Source organism: Podospora pseudocomata, chromosome 5 (genome assembly GCF_035222375.1).
Source record: "Podospora pseudocomata strain CBS 415.72m chromosome 5, whole genome shotgun sequence".
In the NCBI taxonomy this organism is placed as follows: Eukaryota; Fungi; Ascomycota; class Sordariomycetes; order Sordariales; family Podosporaceae; genus Podospora; species Podospora pseudocomata.
This window is the reverse complement of record NC_085889.1, coordinates 128,604-144,487: the sequence shown is the minus strand read 5'-3', so window position 1 is coordinate 144,487 and position 15,884 is coordinate 128,604. Positions and strand designations below refer to the sequence as shown.

At 53.4% G+C, this 15,884-nt stretch overlaps 5 protein-coding genes across 5 annotated transcripts; all 5 read left to right on the top strand.

Annotated features, from left to right (window-relative positions):
- Nucleotides 1-79: 79 nt before the first annotated feature.
- QC762_502740 (uncharacterized protein) lies at nucleotides 80-2,468 on the top strand (the record flags this gene model as incomplete). Its single annotated transcript, XM_062890702.1, has 2 exons — nucleotides 80-278; nucleotides 754-2,468. 2 exons carry the CDS (start codon nucleotides 80-82, stop codon nucleotides 2,466-2,468), a joined length of 1,914 nt encoding a protein of 637 aa, XP_062741463.1.
- Nucleotides 2,469-4,353: 1,885 nt separating this feature from the next.
- Nucleotides 4,354-6,000, top strand: QC762_502750 (uncharacterized protein; the record flags this gene model as incomplete). The annotated part of the gene is made up of 1 exon (XM_062890703.1): nucleotides 4,354-6,000. One exon carries the CDS (start codon nucleotides 4,354-4,356, stop codon nucleotides 5,998-6,000), a length of 1,647 nt encoding a protein of 548 aa, XP_062741462.1.
- Nucleotides 6,001-6,576: 576 nt separating this feature from the next.
- QC762_502760 (uncharacterized protein) lies at nucleotides 6,577-9,700 on the top strand. The gene is made up of 4 exons (XM_062890704.1): nucleotides 6,577-7,709; nucleotides 7,763-9,276; nucleotides 9,335-9,428; nucleotides 9,487-9,700. Exons 1-4 carry the CDS (start codon nucleotides 7,328-7,330, stop codon nucleotides 9,552-9,554), a joined length of 2,058 nt encoding a protein of 685 aa, XP_062741461.1. The 5' UTR covers nucleotides 6,577-7,327; the 3' UTR covers nucleotides 9,555-9,700.
- Nucleotides 9,701-11,539: 1,839 nt separating this feature from the next.
- Nucleotides 11,540-12,557, top strand: QC762_502770 (uncharacterized protein). The gene is made up of 2 exons (XM_062890705.1): nucleotides 11,540-12,292; nucleotides 12,355-12,557. Exons 1-2 carry the CDS (start codon nucleotides 11,777-11,779, stop codon nucleotides 12,388-12,390), a joined length of 552 nt encoding a protein of 183 aa, XP_062741460.1. The 5' UTR covers nucleotides 11,540-11,776; the 3' UTR covers nucleotides 12,391-12,557.
- Nucleotides 12,558-13,771: 1,214 nt separating this feature from the next.
- Nucleotides 13,772-15,265, top strand: QC762_0073580 (uncharacterized protein; the record flags this gene model as incomplete). Its single annotated transcript, XM_062883777.1, has 1 exon — nucleotides 13,772-15,265. The coding sequence occupies one exon, from the start codon at nucleotides 13,772-13,774 to the stop codon at nucleotides 15,263-15,265; it is 1,494 nt and encodes a 497-aa protein (XP_062741459.1).
- Between the last annotated feature and the right edge of the window lie 619 nt (nucleotides 15,266-15,884).

The following is a 15,884-nucleotide window of genomic DNA, read 5'->3' as shown; positions in this document are numbered from 1 at the left end:
TATCCCGACCATAGATGTATAGGGTAGATAGAACTTGGAAGTCATGTTAGTTAGTAGGTACGGATGCCTTACTGCAACAATGCCGCCGGCAGAACCGTTACATGAGAAAAACAGAAACGCCCCTAATTTCAGTCCAAGAAAAAGCCTGCAGTTCAAAGCGGAGACCGGATGGGTCAACATTCGACTGACACGAGTCGGCGCGGCAGGGGTCCCCTACTGGTTCCCCATTCTCGCAAGCAATGCACAGTGTCCAACCTCTTCTTGGACTGTCTTGGCTGGTAGGCTCATCTCCTCATCTCTCATCTCGTCCCGTTGCATGGACACCCCATGAACACACACCCTCCCCCCCCCCGCCCCCTTGTCCCCAATGTCAACCACTGGCCGGTGTCCCCGGGCCCCTCCCGACATGCCCAGCACAGTGGTGTCGGGTCGAAAAGCGTGTCCGTAGCGTCCTGTAGAGACGCGGTGTTCCCTCCCCCTGGGCCCCCCCCTTTTATTTTCCCCAGAGTCTGTCCAACCTGACGCCAGTCATCTTTGACACCTCAACGGTTGTTTATTCCCTACATTCGCTTTATACACACATTTCCAAAAACGCCGTCTTAGGCGTATTCACACTCTTTTTTTTTTTGCCTTTCGGCCCCAATGTGTTAGGACGAGAAGCAAGAAGACGAAGAAAGAAGGGGGTATCTGACCCGAGTCACTCACTAAGCATAAATAACAAGGAAGGAGGAAGAAAAAAATATTGGGCCGAAGACACCGGTGCATCCGAACCAGCTTTTCACTGCCCGTCTTACAAGTATCGTCGCTTTCCTATTTTGGGATATTCTCAGCTTCTGCTTGACAGCAAGACACCCACCATGCGAGCTTCACTTTTGAGCCTGGCTGGCGTTGCCAGTCTGGCCTTCTCTGGCCTCGGCCTTGCTGCCGACGCTGAGGAATGGAAGACACGATCCGTCTACCAGGTCATGATTGACCGTTATGCCCGCACCGATGGCTCCATCGACCACGAGTGTGAGGCCCACGAGTTCTGCGGTGGCACCTGGAGAGGCTTGATCAACAAGCTCGACTACATCCAAGACATGGGCTTCACGGCCGTCCAGATCAGCCCCATCAACAAGAACATGGAGGAGCACACAGCCGCCGGTGACCCCTACCACGGCTACTGGACCACCGATCTGTATGCCCTCAACGACAAGTTTGGCACCGAGAAGGACTTCAAGGATCTGGTGGCCGAGCTCAAGAAGCGCGACATCTACCTCATGGCCGATGTTGTCGTCAACCACATGGCCCAAAAGTTCGACAACAACCCCCCTCCCAAGGTCGATTACTCCAAGTTCAACCCCTTCAACGACGAGAAGTACTTCCATCCCTACTGCAACGTCACCGAGGAAGGCTGGTTGAACGCCACCGAATACCAAGACTGCTGGCTCTACCCCTATGGCGTTGCCCTTGCCGATCTCGACACCCGCAACGAATTCGTGATCAAGGAGATGAACAGCTGGATCAAGGGTCTTGTCAGCAACTATTCCATTGACGGTCTCCGCATCGACGCCGCCAAGCACGTCAACGACGAGTTCTTGCCCGGCTTTGTCAAGGCTTCGGGTGTGTTTGCCTGGGGCGAGGTTTTGACGGGCGAGACCGAGGACTTCTGCCGCTACCAGACTCTGGACCTCCTGCCCGGCATGCCCAACTATCTCGACTACTACAAGCTCATCGAGGGCTTCAACGGCGGCTCTTTCGAGAAGCTCGCCCAGATCAAGAAGCAGGCCATCAACAACTGCAACGACACCTTTGCCCTGGGCACCTTTGTCGAGAACCATGACATGCCCCGTTTCGCCAACAAGAACAGCGACATGGCCATTGCCAAGAACGCCATGACCTACGTTATCCTCAACGACGGCGTTCCCACCGTGTACCAGGGCCAGGAGCAGCACTTTAACGGCTTCGAGACTCCTCACAACCGTGAGCCTCTCTGGCAGTCCGGCTATGACAAAGAGTCGCCCCTGTACAAGCTCACCGCCACGCTCAACAAGGTGCGCAACCACATCATCAAGCTCGACAAGGACTATGTCAACACCGCCTCCGAGATCCTTGAGGCCAACAACAACTACTTTTGCACCAAGAAGGGCTCCTACGGCAGTCAGATCGTGTACTGCATCACCAACAACAGCTCCAAGGGCGGCAAACATACGCTCACCGTTGGCGGCTTCCAGGCCGATCAGAAGGTCGTTGAGGTCCTCACCTGCCAGTCCAACCAGGCTGGCATGTCGGGCACTATCGACATGAAGATGAACAACGGCGTTCCCAAGGTCTATGTCCCCGCCGATGCGCTCAAGGACTCGGGCATCTGTGAGCAGACGACCGTTGAAGAGTTCCAGGACGACACCAGCGGCGCCGGTGTGACCGGTGCCGCCACTGGTTTTTTGGCTGCTGCAGTGGCTGGGTGGGCCCTCATGTTCCTTGCCTAAGGCCTGCTACTTTGAGCGGGATACCCCCAGGAAGAGATTTTGGGTGGTTCATGTGTAAATATAGATATATACCCTCGGATGGAGTCTTGCACATTGCACACCTGATCCCGAGCTCTATATGCCGGTTTAATTCCTAACTTTTAATCTGCCCCCCTTCTTCGGTGATGTTTCATCGCTGATAACAAGATTTTTGACGGCTCAATGCAGTCATGAATCCTATCATGCTAACAACAATTCTATGGAACACCTCAAATCCACGCAGTTTGTGATTTATCAACACAGTACCGTGTTTGCCCGAGACTCTCTGGCCAGGTGTCCCTGAGCGTCTACCGAAGGCGTCTGCAAGAGGGGGACGGGCCATTCGGCCGTTCTAATAGCCGCCGATTGGATCTGACCGTTGATGTTTTTTGATGTTGGGGTTACACAACATGACGAACCAAGGAAATGTTTGAGCTTGATAGAGCGGGTTAGACACGCCCTTTTTTGCTCTTTGGTGACTTGAGGTACATCGCAGACACACAGGGATTTCTCAGGCCGGTTCGGACTGCCTGAAATGAATTTCCGAGCCACGTTGTTGTACAGCTCTATGTGCGATATGTGCTGGTGTTTTTAGGAAACCAGCTTCGTAGAGATTTGCGGAAGATAAGCTGCCCGTTACTGAAGCCGTGGCCAATATAAACCATGTCAGTTCTCGAACAGAACCCAACTCCTCGCATCAAACACCGATCTACCTAGGTAGTAACACAATCTCGAGCACTAGGGTTGGTTCCACAAGCTCGTTGGTCGTACAAAATCATGTTAGTATCTATACTGGACGTCCGTTGACCCAGAACAAAGTTCTGAAATAAACGGCCAACAGATCAAAAGAGACCGTCCCAAAGCGGAGGACCTACAGAAACATTGGACGAGAACTATGCATAAACACAACATGCCGTGCGACGGGTGAATCCAATGGACATGGAGCGGACAGTTCAGAGCCAACAGCATAACGCATGTCGGCTTCCAAGCCGGCACTCTCAGGTCAGATAGACAGCAACCGTCTTCCTCATGTTTGTGGCAGGAAACACACTCCCGGTACCTCCAATCTCCAGATCTGACAGCCAGAGAAGGAGATTGAGACGGTTTTTGATGTATAAACTTTGGTAAATGTCATCCAGTTTGATCCTTTAACCCGTCCGAGTAGGTGCATGCTTCTCTGTGGACATGACATCGATGTTGTCTTGTGGTTTTACCCCCAAGATTTCCCTTGTGAAAAAGGTTACACGGTGAGCATGTATCTTACTTGTGCTGCTTTGCTTTATCGCTAAGTCGCAAACCAAGGCAAACGAGGGGGGATTGGGGATCTCTGACATACACATTCACCACGTGGTTGAGTATGCCCACTATCTGGAGCATGGTTCGTGCAGATGAGGTGGGTGTACCGGCTGGCATCCTCCCGCGGTACTGTATATATGTGTGTGTGTGCCAGTATTGGCTCGTGCCATTGCAGGTTGCCATCTTCCGAATGTAGATCTTACAACGTCGCCACGGCAGCTACCAGCGTAATTCCTGGGGGCGGTAGTGCTTGTTGTGCAACCAGTTCGCCCTTTCATTGTCCGAGGAAGCTCGGTGGTGTCAGTCCAACTCTCCTATTGCTATTGTTGAATGAGGGGGTTGAATGGAATGTATATATCTTGCAGGATCGTTCACGTGGCCGGCTGATCATTCTCGATGGGATTTACATATAATATCCTCCTGATTCCCTTCCCCGGGTGCCATCTGTTTACCCTTTCTTGTATGTCCAGTGTCAAGACATACCACTGCTGACGTCTGTGTCAACAGTTTGGTAATCTGGGTGACAGACATCTGACAAAAGCACATTGCCCTCTTTCACACGCCTCCCAAAATGGCCATCGCCATCCGCCATGATCCCCACAGCCACGCTCACGAGGAGTCCATCCCAGGCACCGTGAGCCTCGCCGCCAAAGAGGGTGAAGAAACCCACTACGGCCAGGCCCTCTTCCCTGTCCCCTCGGCCGACCCCAACGACCCCTTACAATGGACCAAGTTCAAGAAACATATGATCATGTTTTGCGCCTGCGCCTTTTCCTTCCTGGGAATCTCTGCCTTGCTCGGACCGGCAGTGTACATCGGGCTTTGGTCCGCTCAGTTCAACGTCGATCCCAACACGGCGGCAGGGCTGGTGAACTACCCCAACTTGATTTTCGGGTTTGGGAGTGTGATCTTGGTGCCGTTGTACAAGAGGTACGGGAGGCGACCGGTCATGTTGCTGAGCCTGGTGGCATATATTGGGGGGATCATCGGGGCGAGTCAATCGACGACGTATGGGGGTTTGCTAGCATGGAGGATTGTGCATGCTTTTGGGAGCGGGGTTTGCGAGGCATTGCCGGTACAGTTGGTGAATGACATCTTCTTCTTGCACGAGAGAGGGAAGAAGTTGGGGTGGTATACGGTTGCCTTGTGTCTGGGAGCGACTGGGCCGATGTTTTGCGGGTTTATGCTTGCGGCCGGGTATTCGTGGAACTTGTTCTTTTATGTCGAGCTGGCTTTTGGTGTTGCGCTTTTGCTTTTGTGTTTTCTTTTTGTGGAAGAGTCGTTGTATTTCAGAGCTCCTGTTGCTCCGTCAGGTGGGTCGTCAAGCGGGAGCAACCTCGAGGTTGTGACGTCGGCTGCGACCACGGCAGAAGGCAATGAGAAGGAGCGGCAGCCAGAGACTGCAGAGCTGTCGGGCAATTCTGTCCTTCCTCGGCGCAAGTCTTGGAAACAGCAGCTCAGCATCTTCCCGGACAAGTTCGACTACACGTGTGACTTTTGGGCCATGCCATTCAGAGCTTTCACCCATCTCTTAGTTCCTTCCACCTTCTGGGTCATCGCCACCTACGGCATCTATATTGGACTGTGCGGCTTCTCCTTCAACTTTGTCTTCCCGTTGAAGATTGTCCAGCCCCCATACAATTGGCCCGAGACAAATTCTGGTCTGAGCGCCATTGCGACTTTTATTGGTTTCGGCCTTGCTCTTCCTCTACTCCCGGCATCCGATATCCTGGCCGCGAGGCTCACAAGGAGGAATGGGGGCATCAGAGAAGCCGAAATGAGACTGGGGGTTCTCATTCCTGCCGCGTTTGTCGCTCCGGCAGGCCAAGTTCTCTTTGGTATGGCTGCCGCCAGAGATCTCCACTGGATATGCTACTTCATCGCGATCGGTATCACCCAGTGGGCTGGCTACTTTTACTTCACACTCACATTGGCTTATGCGGTTGATTCGTACAATGCCAACTTGAGCGAGATGCTCATCATCATGAACCTTGGCAAGCAGGCCATCAGCTTTGGTTTTAGCGGGGAGCTGTTGAACTGGATCCTCAAGCATGGATATGTCACGATTGTTGTGGCGGCTTTCGTCCCCATCTTGGTGGTAAACAACATGATGGTCTTCGTTTTCATGATCTGGGGTAAGAGAATCAGAGTGATGATGGCGAATAGTTGGCTGGCAAGGTTTCATGGGAGGAGTTTGACACGGGGGGAGGGACATTGATAAAGACCTATCAACGTGTGGGTACTGGGACTAGACCCTATCTAGGGGGATGAGACTCTGCTCATGCCTTAACTATAGCTTCTCAGATCAAAACTCTGGTTCGAATTGCGTCATCTGGTACCTACCTTAGCACCATGCAATGCTCCGTAGGTAGGGTACCTACCTTACCTTTACCTTACCCGCCTTGCGCCCAATGTAACCGGCTCATTGCGACTGACAGGCCTCGGTTGTCACCCCTATTTTTTATACTCTGTTTGTTTACTTCATATTGCCAAAGCCACCGGTGCAAATTTGCTTTTTGCTTCTTCATCATGGGCAAGCGAGATAACAACCTTCACGATGGTACTTCTTTGTTAGCTAGACACGACGGAACCTCTCATCGAAACTGCTTGTACAACCGGCAGGCAACCCGAAGTACGAGAGACTTATTAGCACACGAGCTAAACGATGATACGAAAGGAGCCCCTGATGAGATGGAAAGATATGTAGGTAGATTTGTATCTGTTTACGCAAGCTACCTTACGTAGCCTTTTCACTCGGAAATGGAGTTCTCCCGGCTGACCACCTCAGAATCAGAGACGGGTCCCTCTACGCCTTTGGTATAACATCAACGAAGCCGTTGACAACCCATGACCAATTGCAACCAACGAATCAAGAAAAACGCGCCTTATCACGACAACAAGATGGAGTTTTGCTCCTTTAGCTGTGTCCTGCTGTTGACAAATCAACCACCTTCCCGAACAGGAATGGGGTGGCGCTCCACCAGCATGGGGGCCAAGATACGGATAACAACGGTCGTCTTCCAAGCGAACTTCCCCAGGATATGCAGATATCTACTAGACCCGATAACTACTGCAACTGCACAGCGCAAAAGAGCACCTCTCGGATCCTTCGGTACGATGGTGAAGAGGGATCGGGGACAAAGTCTGACAAGGATCCAATCCACCCACGCTGCTAACCGCCCCTCCATCTTCTCCCAAAGCAGTCAATCAGAACAGAACACACCAGGGTAGGTATTCGCCTTCCTCGCGGGGGGGAGGCACGATTTGTCAAAGATTTACACAAAACGGGCGTTAGCTGTCGGGCAGGCGTCCATCCCGCACCTGACCTCAACAGGGAAACTGTGTATCGATGGAGCAATTGATCCGATTATGCGTGGGTGGACTCTTCGTCCATGTTCCGAGGCTTCACCTCTCCGAGCTCGGGATGGTAAGCCGGCACGGCCATGTTGAGAGCGCCCTTCCGTATAAAAGACCCCGAGCCCCAGGCCTGCTGAGACTGTCTTCTGGGTAGAACGACCAGGTCCCACCAACCCCCTCTCCTCACAATGGTCGGCTTTACATCTTTCCTCCTCCTCGGAGGTGCTGCTGCTGCTTCAGTCAACCTCAACAGCCACCCTGTCAGGCTCGAGACTCGCCATGCCGTGACCTCTCGCCTTGGCAACGTCCACCTGTTTGTCGAGAGAGACGTGGCCGGTCCTGTCACCGTTTCCTACGGTTCTTGCTCATCTCTCTCTGCTAGAGATGCGCATCACACCGTGGGCGAGATCCAGGGAAAGAGACAGGGGACACGCCTTGTGTGGAAGCTTCCCGAGAGGTCTGAGTCTGGGGGATGCCTCTCCGCCTGGAACTCCGCCGGGCAGCTTCTGGGGAGGAGTGAGCCTCAGCTCCTGGAGAATCGCCACGCAAAGAGAGCAGAGAAGCGAGCTGGTCAGTTCAACTCTGGTGAAACAAGACGCACCTCATTTGCTAACGATCCACAGCCATCGCCATGACCAACGCCACGGGAATTGAAACCCTTGGTCCCTGGTTCGAGGGTGTCAAGCTCCTCCAGGACCAACAACCGGGGCCCATTGACGTCAAGGCCGCCAAGGAGAAGGAGGTCGCCATTGTGGGTGCCGGCATGTCTGGGCTGATGAGCTATCTCGTCCTCACTCAAGCGGGCCTCAAGAATGTCAAGATCATTGAGGCCGGCAACCGTCTTGGTGGCAGAGTTCACACCGAGTACCTGCGCGGCAAGGCTTTCGATTACTCCTACCAGGAGATGGGCCCGATGCGGTTCCCCTGGACCTACAATGATCCAGCAACCAACAGCACGCTCGAAATCACCGACTCTCAGATCGTCTTCCAGGTCGCCGAGGAGATTAACAAGCTGAACAAGAACAGCAAGAACCTCACCGTCAGCTTCCAGCCTTGGTACCAGAGCTCGCCAAACGGACTGGTCTACAGGAACGGTTTCAAGCTCCCATCCGGTCTGCCACCAACTTCTGCCCAGATTGCGGCCGATCCTTCCTTGGGGACCCCTTCTATGCCCCGGGACAACTCGACCATCGCTTTGGCTGCGGCCCTGAGCGAGTACATGCCTCCCAGCAGTGTGTATGCGGATGTGGCCAACAACATGTTCAAAGCTCACAAGGACTGGATCGAGAACGGTCTCAAGGGTCTTGGTGGTGATACGTGGTCCGAGTTTGCTTTCCTGACACACCATCTTGGGGGTAGCCTCAACGACACAGATGTTATTGGCGGAAGCGATCACAGCTACTGGTCCAGCATCTACAGCGGCGCTTATTTCCGAGCCGCCTCCTGGAAGACCATCGATGGCGGCCTCAACCGTCTCCCCTTGGCTTTTCACCCGTTGGTCAACAAGGATACCATCATGAACCGTGCCGTCGAGCGTGTTGCCTTCTCCACCGACTCCAAGACGGGTTCCAAGAAGGTCCAGCTCTCCTACCGAGACAGCAACCCCCGCAGTGGGAAGAAGTCCAAGCTCTCCTCTGCCGGCTACGATTACGCCATTATCTCTGCTCCCTTCTCCGTCGTCCGCTCCTGGAGAATGCCCACCCTCCCTGCCACCATCTCCAACGCCATCCGCAAGCTCGAGTACGCCAACGCCTGCAAGGTCGCCCTCGAGTACAAGACGCGCTTCTGGGAGAAGTACGCCAACCCCATCCTCGGCAGTTGCAGCACCTCCACCGACATCCCCGGTATCGGCTCCATCTGTTACCCATCCTACAACATCAACGGCACCGGGCCCGCTTCCATTCTGGCGAGTTATGACACTGGCGCGCTGCTTGAGTCGCTGTCAGAAGAAGAGCACGTCCAGTATGTGTTGGACGCCATGACCGAGATCCACGGCGAGGAGACGAGGAAGCTGTACACTGGTCGGTACAACAGGCGGTGCTGGGCTCAAGACGAGCTCACCAGGGGTGGCTGGGCGAACCCAAGTATTGGACAGCATCAGCTGTATATTCCCGAGTACTTCAAGACTTATGATGGGGTACGTTATCCTGCCCTGCTCAAGACTGACATGATAAAAAGCTAACGCATGGACACAGTTAATCTTTGTCGGCGAGCACACCAGCTACACGCATGCTTGGATTGCCTCTGCTTTGGAAAGCGGTATCAGAGGTGGTGTTCAGCTTCTTTTGGGTAAGTTTCGTCTGATGGCTCCGATAACATTTGGATGGGGTGGCTAACATTTTGACAGAACTTGGGCTGGTTGATGAGGCCAAGGAGGCTGTTGACAAATGGATGGCGAGATGGATCGATATCTGAGTCAATGAGCCAAAGTTCGCACAGATGCCATGACATGAAATAATGCCTAATGAATACGTATATAGAATAACAGCACCTTAATAATAGCCGGTTTCGGTGAGAAAAATGAGACATTTTGGCCATGTAGAGTTCTCTGCCGTGCTATAGGAACAAACCTTGGTCACCCCTGAATTACCCCTTTTCCCACACATGCCGGCGCATTGGCCAGCTCGCAATTGAGGTACTTGAGTCAGCATTCTACTAGGTAGGACAGAAATGCCCTGATTTGTGCAAAATTCCCGAGGGTTTCTTTGTAGTTGAGAGAACGCGTACGCCACGGCCCGCATGGTCGGTCTCTGAATGAGGCTCTGGATAAAGCTTCCCAGGCGCTCATACCTAGCTTGCCCAGCTACCGAGGGTCTTTGTGGAGATCTAGTCTTTGTTCTGCCCCGCTCAGTTGACCTGTCCAGACTGTCGGGCCAGACTTTCGCAAGCCCTTTAAGCACTAGGTGGATCAAAGATACAGAATTGCTGAATGTCTTCATTTCCACTCATCCAGTGCTGCGAATACCTATGTCCGACATGGGCTTGACCGTACCAACTTTAACCTTCCGAGTTATGTGGCTCTTCTTCCTCTCACTCATTCTCCGAGTTGAAGCCCACTTTGGAGGAGCTCATCACGGAGTCCCCGAAGGTGCCCATAGAAGCTTTCAAGGTGCTCTTGCGCCGGAATTAAGATGGCATGCGGCAAAGCCCACGCATTTCCACGCAGAGGCTCCTGACTGGGATCATGGACCAGCACAGGCACCAGCTCCTACGGCGTCCCCAAACCCTCCTCATAGTCCGCGGGGCCTGTTGTTGAGACAGAATGCCCTCACTACCTGTGCCTATATTCAAGGTGATATCAGTACGTTGCTTACGTTCCAAACCCTGCCTCTTTGCTTTGGTCTAACATGGCCCAATAGACAAGCCTATAACATGCAACGGAGGGTTGGTTTGTAGTACCGCTCAAGGCCATGTGGGCTGCTGTCCAACATCAGTAGGTTGCGATGTCGCCACAGCCTGCTTAGACAACGGCGACTTCAATCGTGGGCGTTGCAATAATCTTGGTCCACATACAACCTGTTGGTACGTGTACGGTGTCCTAAGAACATTTGAGGCGTCGTCTCTAACAACCTGACCTGGATCAAACAGCACCAATCCTGCCTCGTCTTTTGAAACATGCTGACATATCACGATCGTCCGTTCCAGACCATGGTCGGATGCGGTGAGAGACCACACTGGCAGCAGCCATGATCGACGCCAGTCCCGTGCCTTCCGCGTCGGCAACACCCAGCTCCCGACCTATGGACATGCCTGGTACGACCCAGGGCGTCATCGCAGGGGCGGTGATAGGCGGGATACTAATCTTGGTCATCATTCTCACTCTGCTCATCATGTTTCTTGCAGACGCCGCAAAAAGAAGCAGAATCGTCAGCAAGCTCAGGATTACTATGACGCGATTCATCCCAGGGATTTTGCACTGATGAGTCCATCACCGGGACCGGCCTTTTCAGAGCGCAATCCTTTTGAAAGCACCCGAAATAGTATGATCAAGCCCGTGTGGGGGCAAGACTTGCCTGCACCTGCACCTCCTACACATAACCACCCTCTCAACAACACTTGGCCACTGAGTCCTTATGAGGGAGAGCCTATCAGTCCCGGGACGGTGCCGGTGGTGGAGGCTCCTGCTGATATGCACGCCAAAGGGAAGCGACGGGAGAATGTTTACGAGATGCGAACATCGCGAGGCTGAGGTGATTACGTGAAGGATTCAGGGGTTCAGGGACATCGGGACGAGCTGTATTGGGGTACATATTCATGTGTCGAGGACATGGTTTCTTGTATATTTTCAATATTAGTCTGTTTCTTTTATGTGGTAGTAACAATCGATCATTTCATGTCGAGGCCATTTACCCGGATCTAGCAGAGCAGCCGATCTACCTTTTCCTGTTCACAAAGCAGCGCCCCTCTCACGGGACGCGGGATTAAAGCAGCTCAATACCGGCGGAGAGGTTAATTCCACTAGCAAAGCGCTCGCCAGGAGGCAAAGGCCCCGGTGTATATATTGAGCCTTATATTGATCTTCGATCATCCGATCGGCGTCGTTCCGACCAAGAGACCCCTTAAAAGCCGAGGTGCAGCTAACCTTCCATCTCAAAGCTTGTCGACAACCCAAGACTCTCGTCGGTAGCGCCACCACCATGAAGTCAACCATTGTCTCCATCCTGCTCAGCGCGGGCGCCTGCCTAGCCTCACCTGTTGCTCAAGCAGACACACCAGTCTCCACACCCTCTCCCACCACCCTCCAGCAAGGTGCCTATTGGATTCGTGGCGTGACGCCTCCAAACTATCACAAATACCTCCAGACGAAGCCCGCGAATGTTCCCGGCATCGCTATTCTCGAGTCACACACCACGGCAGGACAGTTCAACATCGAGGGTGGACAGCTAGTCAACAAGGTATCCAACCCACCGTTGTATCTCTGGGTGGAGGAGCCGACCGACAAGGCCAACCCTCCTCGTACTCTGGCCACCTTCTTCAACACGACCAAGTCGACGTTTGGGACGTTTGCGTGGCAGGGAGACACCCTCACGTGGAGCGTGCCGAGCATCAGGAGGCAGAACGTCGGAGCCTGGCTTGTGTGCAAGAACCAGCAACTGTTCATCAACACGGGCGCTTATGGTTATCAAACGCCTGCAGGGTGCTCCGACCATACTGTGAGTTCCCCTCATAATTACTTGAGTGATTGAGATGGTGCCAACTGACATTGCCCCGACAGATCCATTACTACAACGACAAGACGGCAAACAACTAAGTAGATAGGGAGCGCTAGTGTGTGCGCCAGTTGCTTTTTTGATGTATGTAAATGGACAGGATATGTAAATAGAAAAAAAGTATGCATTGTCGGTCTAAGCCATAACTGAACACGAGATATAATCAGCCACATCAGATACGGATACGCAAATTGTGAAATTGCTAGCTGTCGGGGACGCGCGTGCCAACAATTCCGAACAAGAGGTGATCGCTGGCAGAAAAAGCCGTTGAGCGTACCGGTTGACGTATGCCAACAGCTTCCAAGTGTTTTCCAAGTCTCCAAGGCGTTAGTCGAGATTTCAGACAAGAAATTGGCCAAAGTGAGGTGGGCGGCGTTGACAACCAGTGTACCACCGAGACTCAGGTAGATAGCCAGAGAACGACAGGGACAAGTCCGTGTAGTAGAGGGCTACCACACGTACATATATCTTATCGTTCTTGTTGAAGTTGTTCGGGGAGCTTGGATCTGAATTAAAACAGGTTTTGGAGGGTCTGGAACATCGGTGGGGTGGATTTTCACCGTTTCTGGGGTTGATCAGTTGCATGTGGGGCCTGTGGTGGGGGTTCCAGGTTGGGATCTTGAGATGGCCTCTCTGTGCATCTTGGCTTCCGTATTCCACTGCCCACCTCACCGGCAGCAGCGGGCAGAGCTTCTCCGATGCTGATATCCACGTGTCCGGCCCTGACGGCGCAACGAAAATGATGAATTGACTAACGGCGCAGCATCCACGACTCACCTAGTGCCCGGAATCAATTGTAGAGTATTGGAACTCGAGGGATATCATCGAGAAAAAAAAGAGAGGCCCACCTGCATCGCAGTGTTCCTGATGGCCGCCAAGGCTGGGAGAGCAAATGCAAACAGCCAATGGCACCGTCAACAGTGGAGGTGAGCGTGCACCGCCTCGCCGATGCCCAGCCATTGCAGCCAAAAAACAGAAAAGCCAAGAAGCCAAGCGCCAAACGAGAATACCAAGCAGCGACAAGGAGGTGTTTCTTCGCGTCATCTTGGCCCTCCCACCTCCTGAAACCATGCCTTTTCCACCTGGCCTCGCTCTTTTCCATCTACCACCTCCTCCACCGCCTCCATCGCCGTTATCATCGTCAACACCACCCCTCCGTCATCATCACCTGTAAGGTATATGTTGATGAACTAGGTAAACACCAGGTGCTGGTCATCACCACCACCGCCACCCACACTCGTTACTCCCACCAAACCCACGCTCGTTCCCCTATTCCAGCTTTCGCTTTGACCTGAGCGCGAGCTTATTCCGGATTCGACCACCAACGACAACGACGCATACCCTCAGATCGCCCAAACTTTCGAGTTGGATAACATAGCAGATACAGAAGATTGGGCGATTGCAACAACCACAGCCGCGAAAATGGCGACAACGCCAGCACTGAAAAGCCCGTCGCGATGGTTGACGGCGCTGCTGGCCACCACAAGCTGCTTGCTTCCCGGCGCACGAGCTACCGTCTATAAGCTGGGCACAAAAGGTACCGACCCGACTCAGCACATGTCGAGAGAATCCGATGAATTGATGTTGATCGTTTTGTTGTTTGCAGCCGAAATCAAGGAGTCCGCCGCCACGCTCGCCTACGACCTCATGCTCTACTACAAGGGCAACCAGTCGGGTGAAATTCCCGGCATTCTCCCCGGTCCCCCCACAGAACACAAGGGCGACTACTACTGGTGGGAAGGAGGAGCCATGATGGGCACTTACGTCGATTATTGGTTTCTAACAGGCGACGAGTCCTACAACAAGGTAGTCACCGAAGGCATGATTCACCAGGTCGGTCCCAACGAGGATTACATGCCGCCCAACCACACGGCCTCGCTGGGCAACGACGATCAGGGTTTCTGGGGCATGAGTGCCATGTTGGCGGCCGAGAATAAATTCCCCAACCCGCCAGAGGACCAGCCCCAGTGGCTTGCCCTGGCCCAGGCTGTTTTCCACACCCAAGCCGCCCCCGAAAGACACGACAACACCTGCAACGGAGGTCTGAGATGGCAGGTTCCCCCCATGAACGCAGGTTACAACTACAAGAACACCATTGCCAACGGCTGCTTCTTTGACTTGGGCGCCCGCTTGGCAGCCTACACCTTCAACCAGTCATATGCCGACTGGGCCGACAAGACGTTCCAGTGGCTGTGGGATGTAGGGTATATTGACCACAAGGACTGGCGTGTGTATGACGGTGGCCACGTCGAGCACAACTGCACCGACATCAACAAAGCCCAGTTCAGCTACAACGCTGCCCTCTTGCTGCACGGGAGCGCCTTCATGTACAACTACACCAACGGCAGTGAGATTTGGAAGACGAGAGTCGACAAGCTGTGGGAGGGCATGCATCGCGATTTCTTCGAGGACGACATCGCCTACGAAATTCCCTGCGAGGGCCGCAAGGGCGCCTGCACGGCAGACATGTTGTCGTTCAAGGGCTACGTCCACCGCTGGCTGTCCGTGGTCACCAAGGTCGCCCCGCATACCCGGGACAAGATCCTCCCGGTCTTGAGGACGTCTACCGAAGCTGCTGTCAAGCAGTGCACAGGAGGTGACACGGGTCGGAGGTGCGGCTTCTACTGGAGGGAGGGTGTCTATGTTGATCCTGCCGTCGACAAGACGAGCGGCGCTGGCGAGCAGATGAATGTGTTGGCTGCTGTGTCCAGCTTGCTGATTGACGACGCACCTCCTCCGGCCAACAACCTCACAGGTCTGAGCAAGCCCAACTACGACGCTGGTTCCAAGTCCAGAGGTCCGAGTGAGCCGCTCGCCCCCATCACCAACGGCGACAGGGCGGGCGCAGCCATCTTGACCATCCTCATTCTCGGAAGTGCCGTTGGTTCCTGGGCCTGGATGAGCTTTGGGGATTAAACATCTCCTTTTGTCACTTTTGGTGTATCTGGCTTTTTTCTCCTTTTGGGTTCTTTTGTCCTGTGTGTTTTCTTGGCTTGGGTATGGGTCTGATGTTGACTGACATGTGTTCGTATATACAACAACATTTTACTGCTGTGGCTGTGTCATATATTAACACCTATGATATCCCCTTCGTCCTCTTACTTGTTTGGTCAGTGCGTTTTTTGTCACATTGTTTGTCTGTATACTTTTTGTCAGTCAGCCTACCAGCCAGTCTGTTATTTCTGGGTCGTATGACACACAGTTTTGAGCACTGGTCGGCGTCGATGGGTGGTAATTGGTCTTCGATCTTGTCTGCTAGCTAGCGAGTCTAGAGTGGTTTGGAAGAAGAGGGAGTGGATAGAAGAAAAATCAAGAAATTGTCCTACCTTGTGGTGCCATTCATCTTGGGGCGGTTGGCAAGGGGCTGGTTGGGGACGATCACAAGCAAAGAATTCAACTTTGGAGTTCTGCAGAATCCGGGCATCGGGGTCACAGGTTGATCTGTCAAGGGTTTCGAGCACCAAGACGGCGAGCTAACAAACCAGCGGCCTGGTCGAGGTGGGATTAAGCTTTCCGCCCCCCTTGTTGCAACTCC

Bases quoted from the DNA above. Each gene is read 5' to 3' on its own strand.
- QC762_502760 (XM_062890704.1), top strand. From the start codon at position 7,328: ATGGTCGGCTTTACATCTTTCCTCCTCCTCGGAGGTGCTGCTGCTGCT. The intron at 7,710-7,762 runs GTCAGTTCAACT...AACGATCCACAG, and splicing joins GAGAGCAGAGAAGCGAGCTG to CCATCGCCATGACCAACGCC. The intron at 9,429-9,486 runs GTAAGTTTCGTC...ACATTTTGACAG, and splicing joins TGGTGTTCAGCTTCTTTTGG to AACTTGGGCTGGTTGATGAG.
- QC762_502770 (XM_062890705.1), top strand. From the start codon at position 11,777: ATGAAGTCAACCATTGTCTCCATCCTGCTCAGCGCGGGCGCCTGCCTA. The intron at 12,293-12,354 runs GTGAGTTCCCCT...TTGCCCCGACAG, and splicing joins CAGGGTGCTCCGACCATACT to ATCCATTACTACAACGACAA.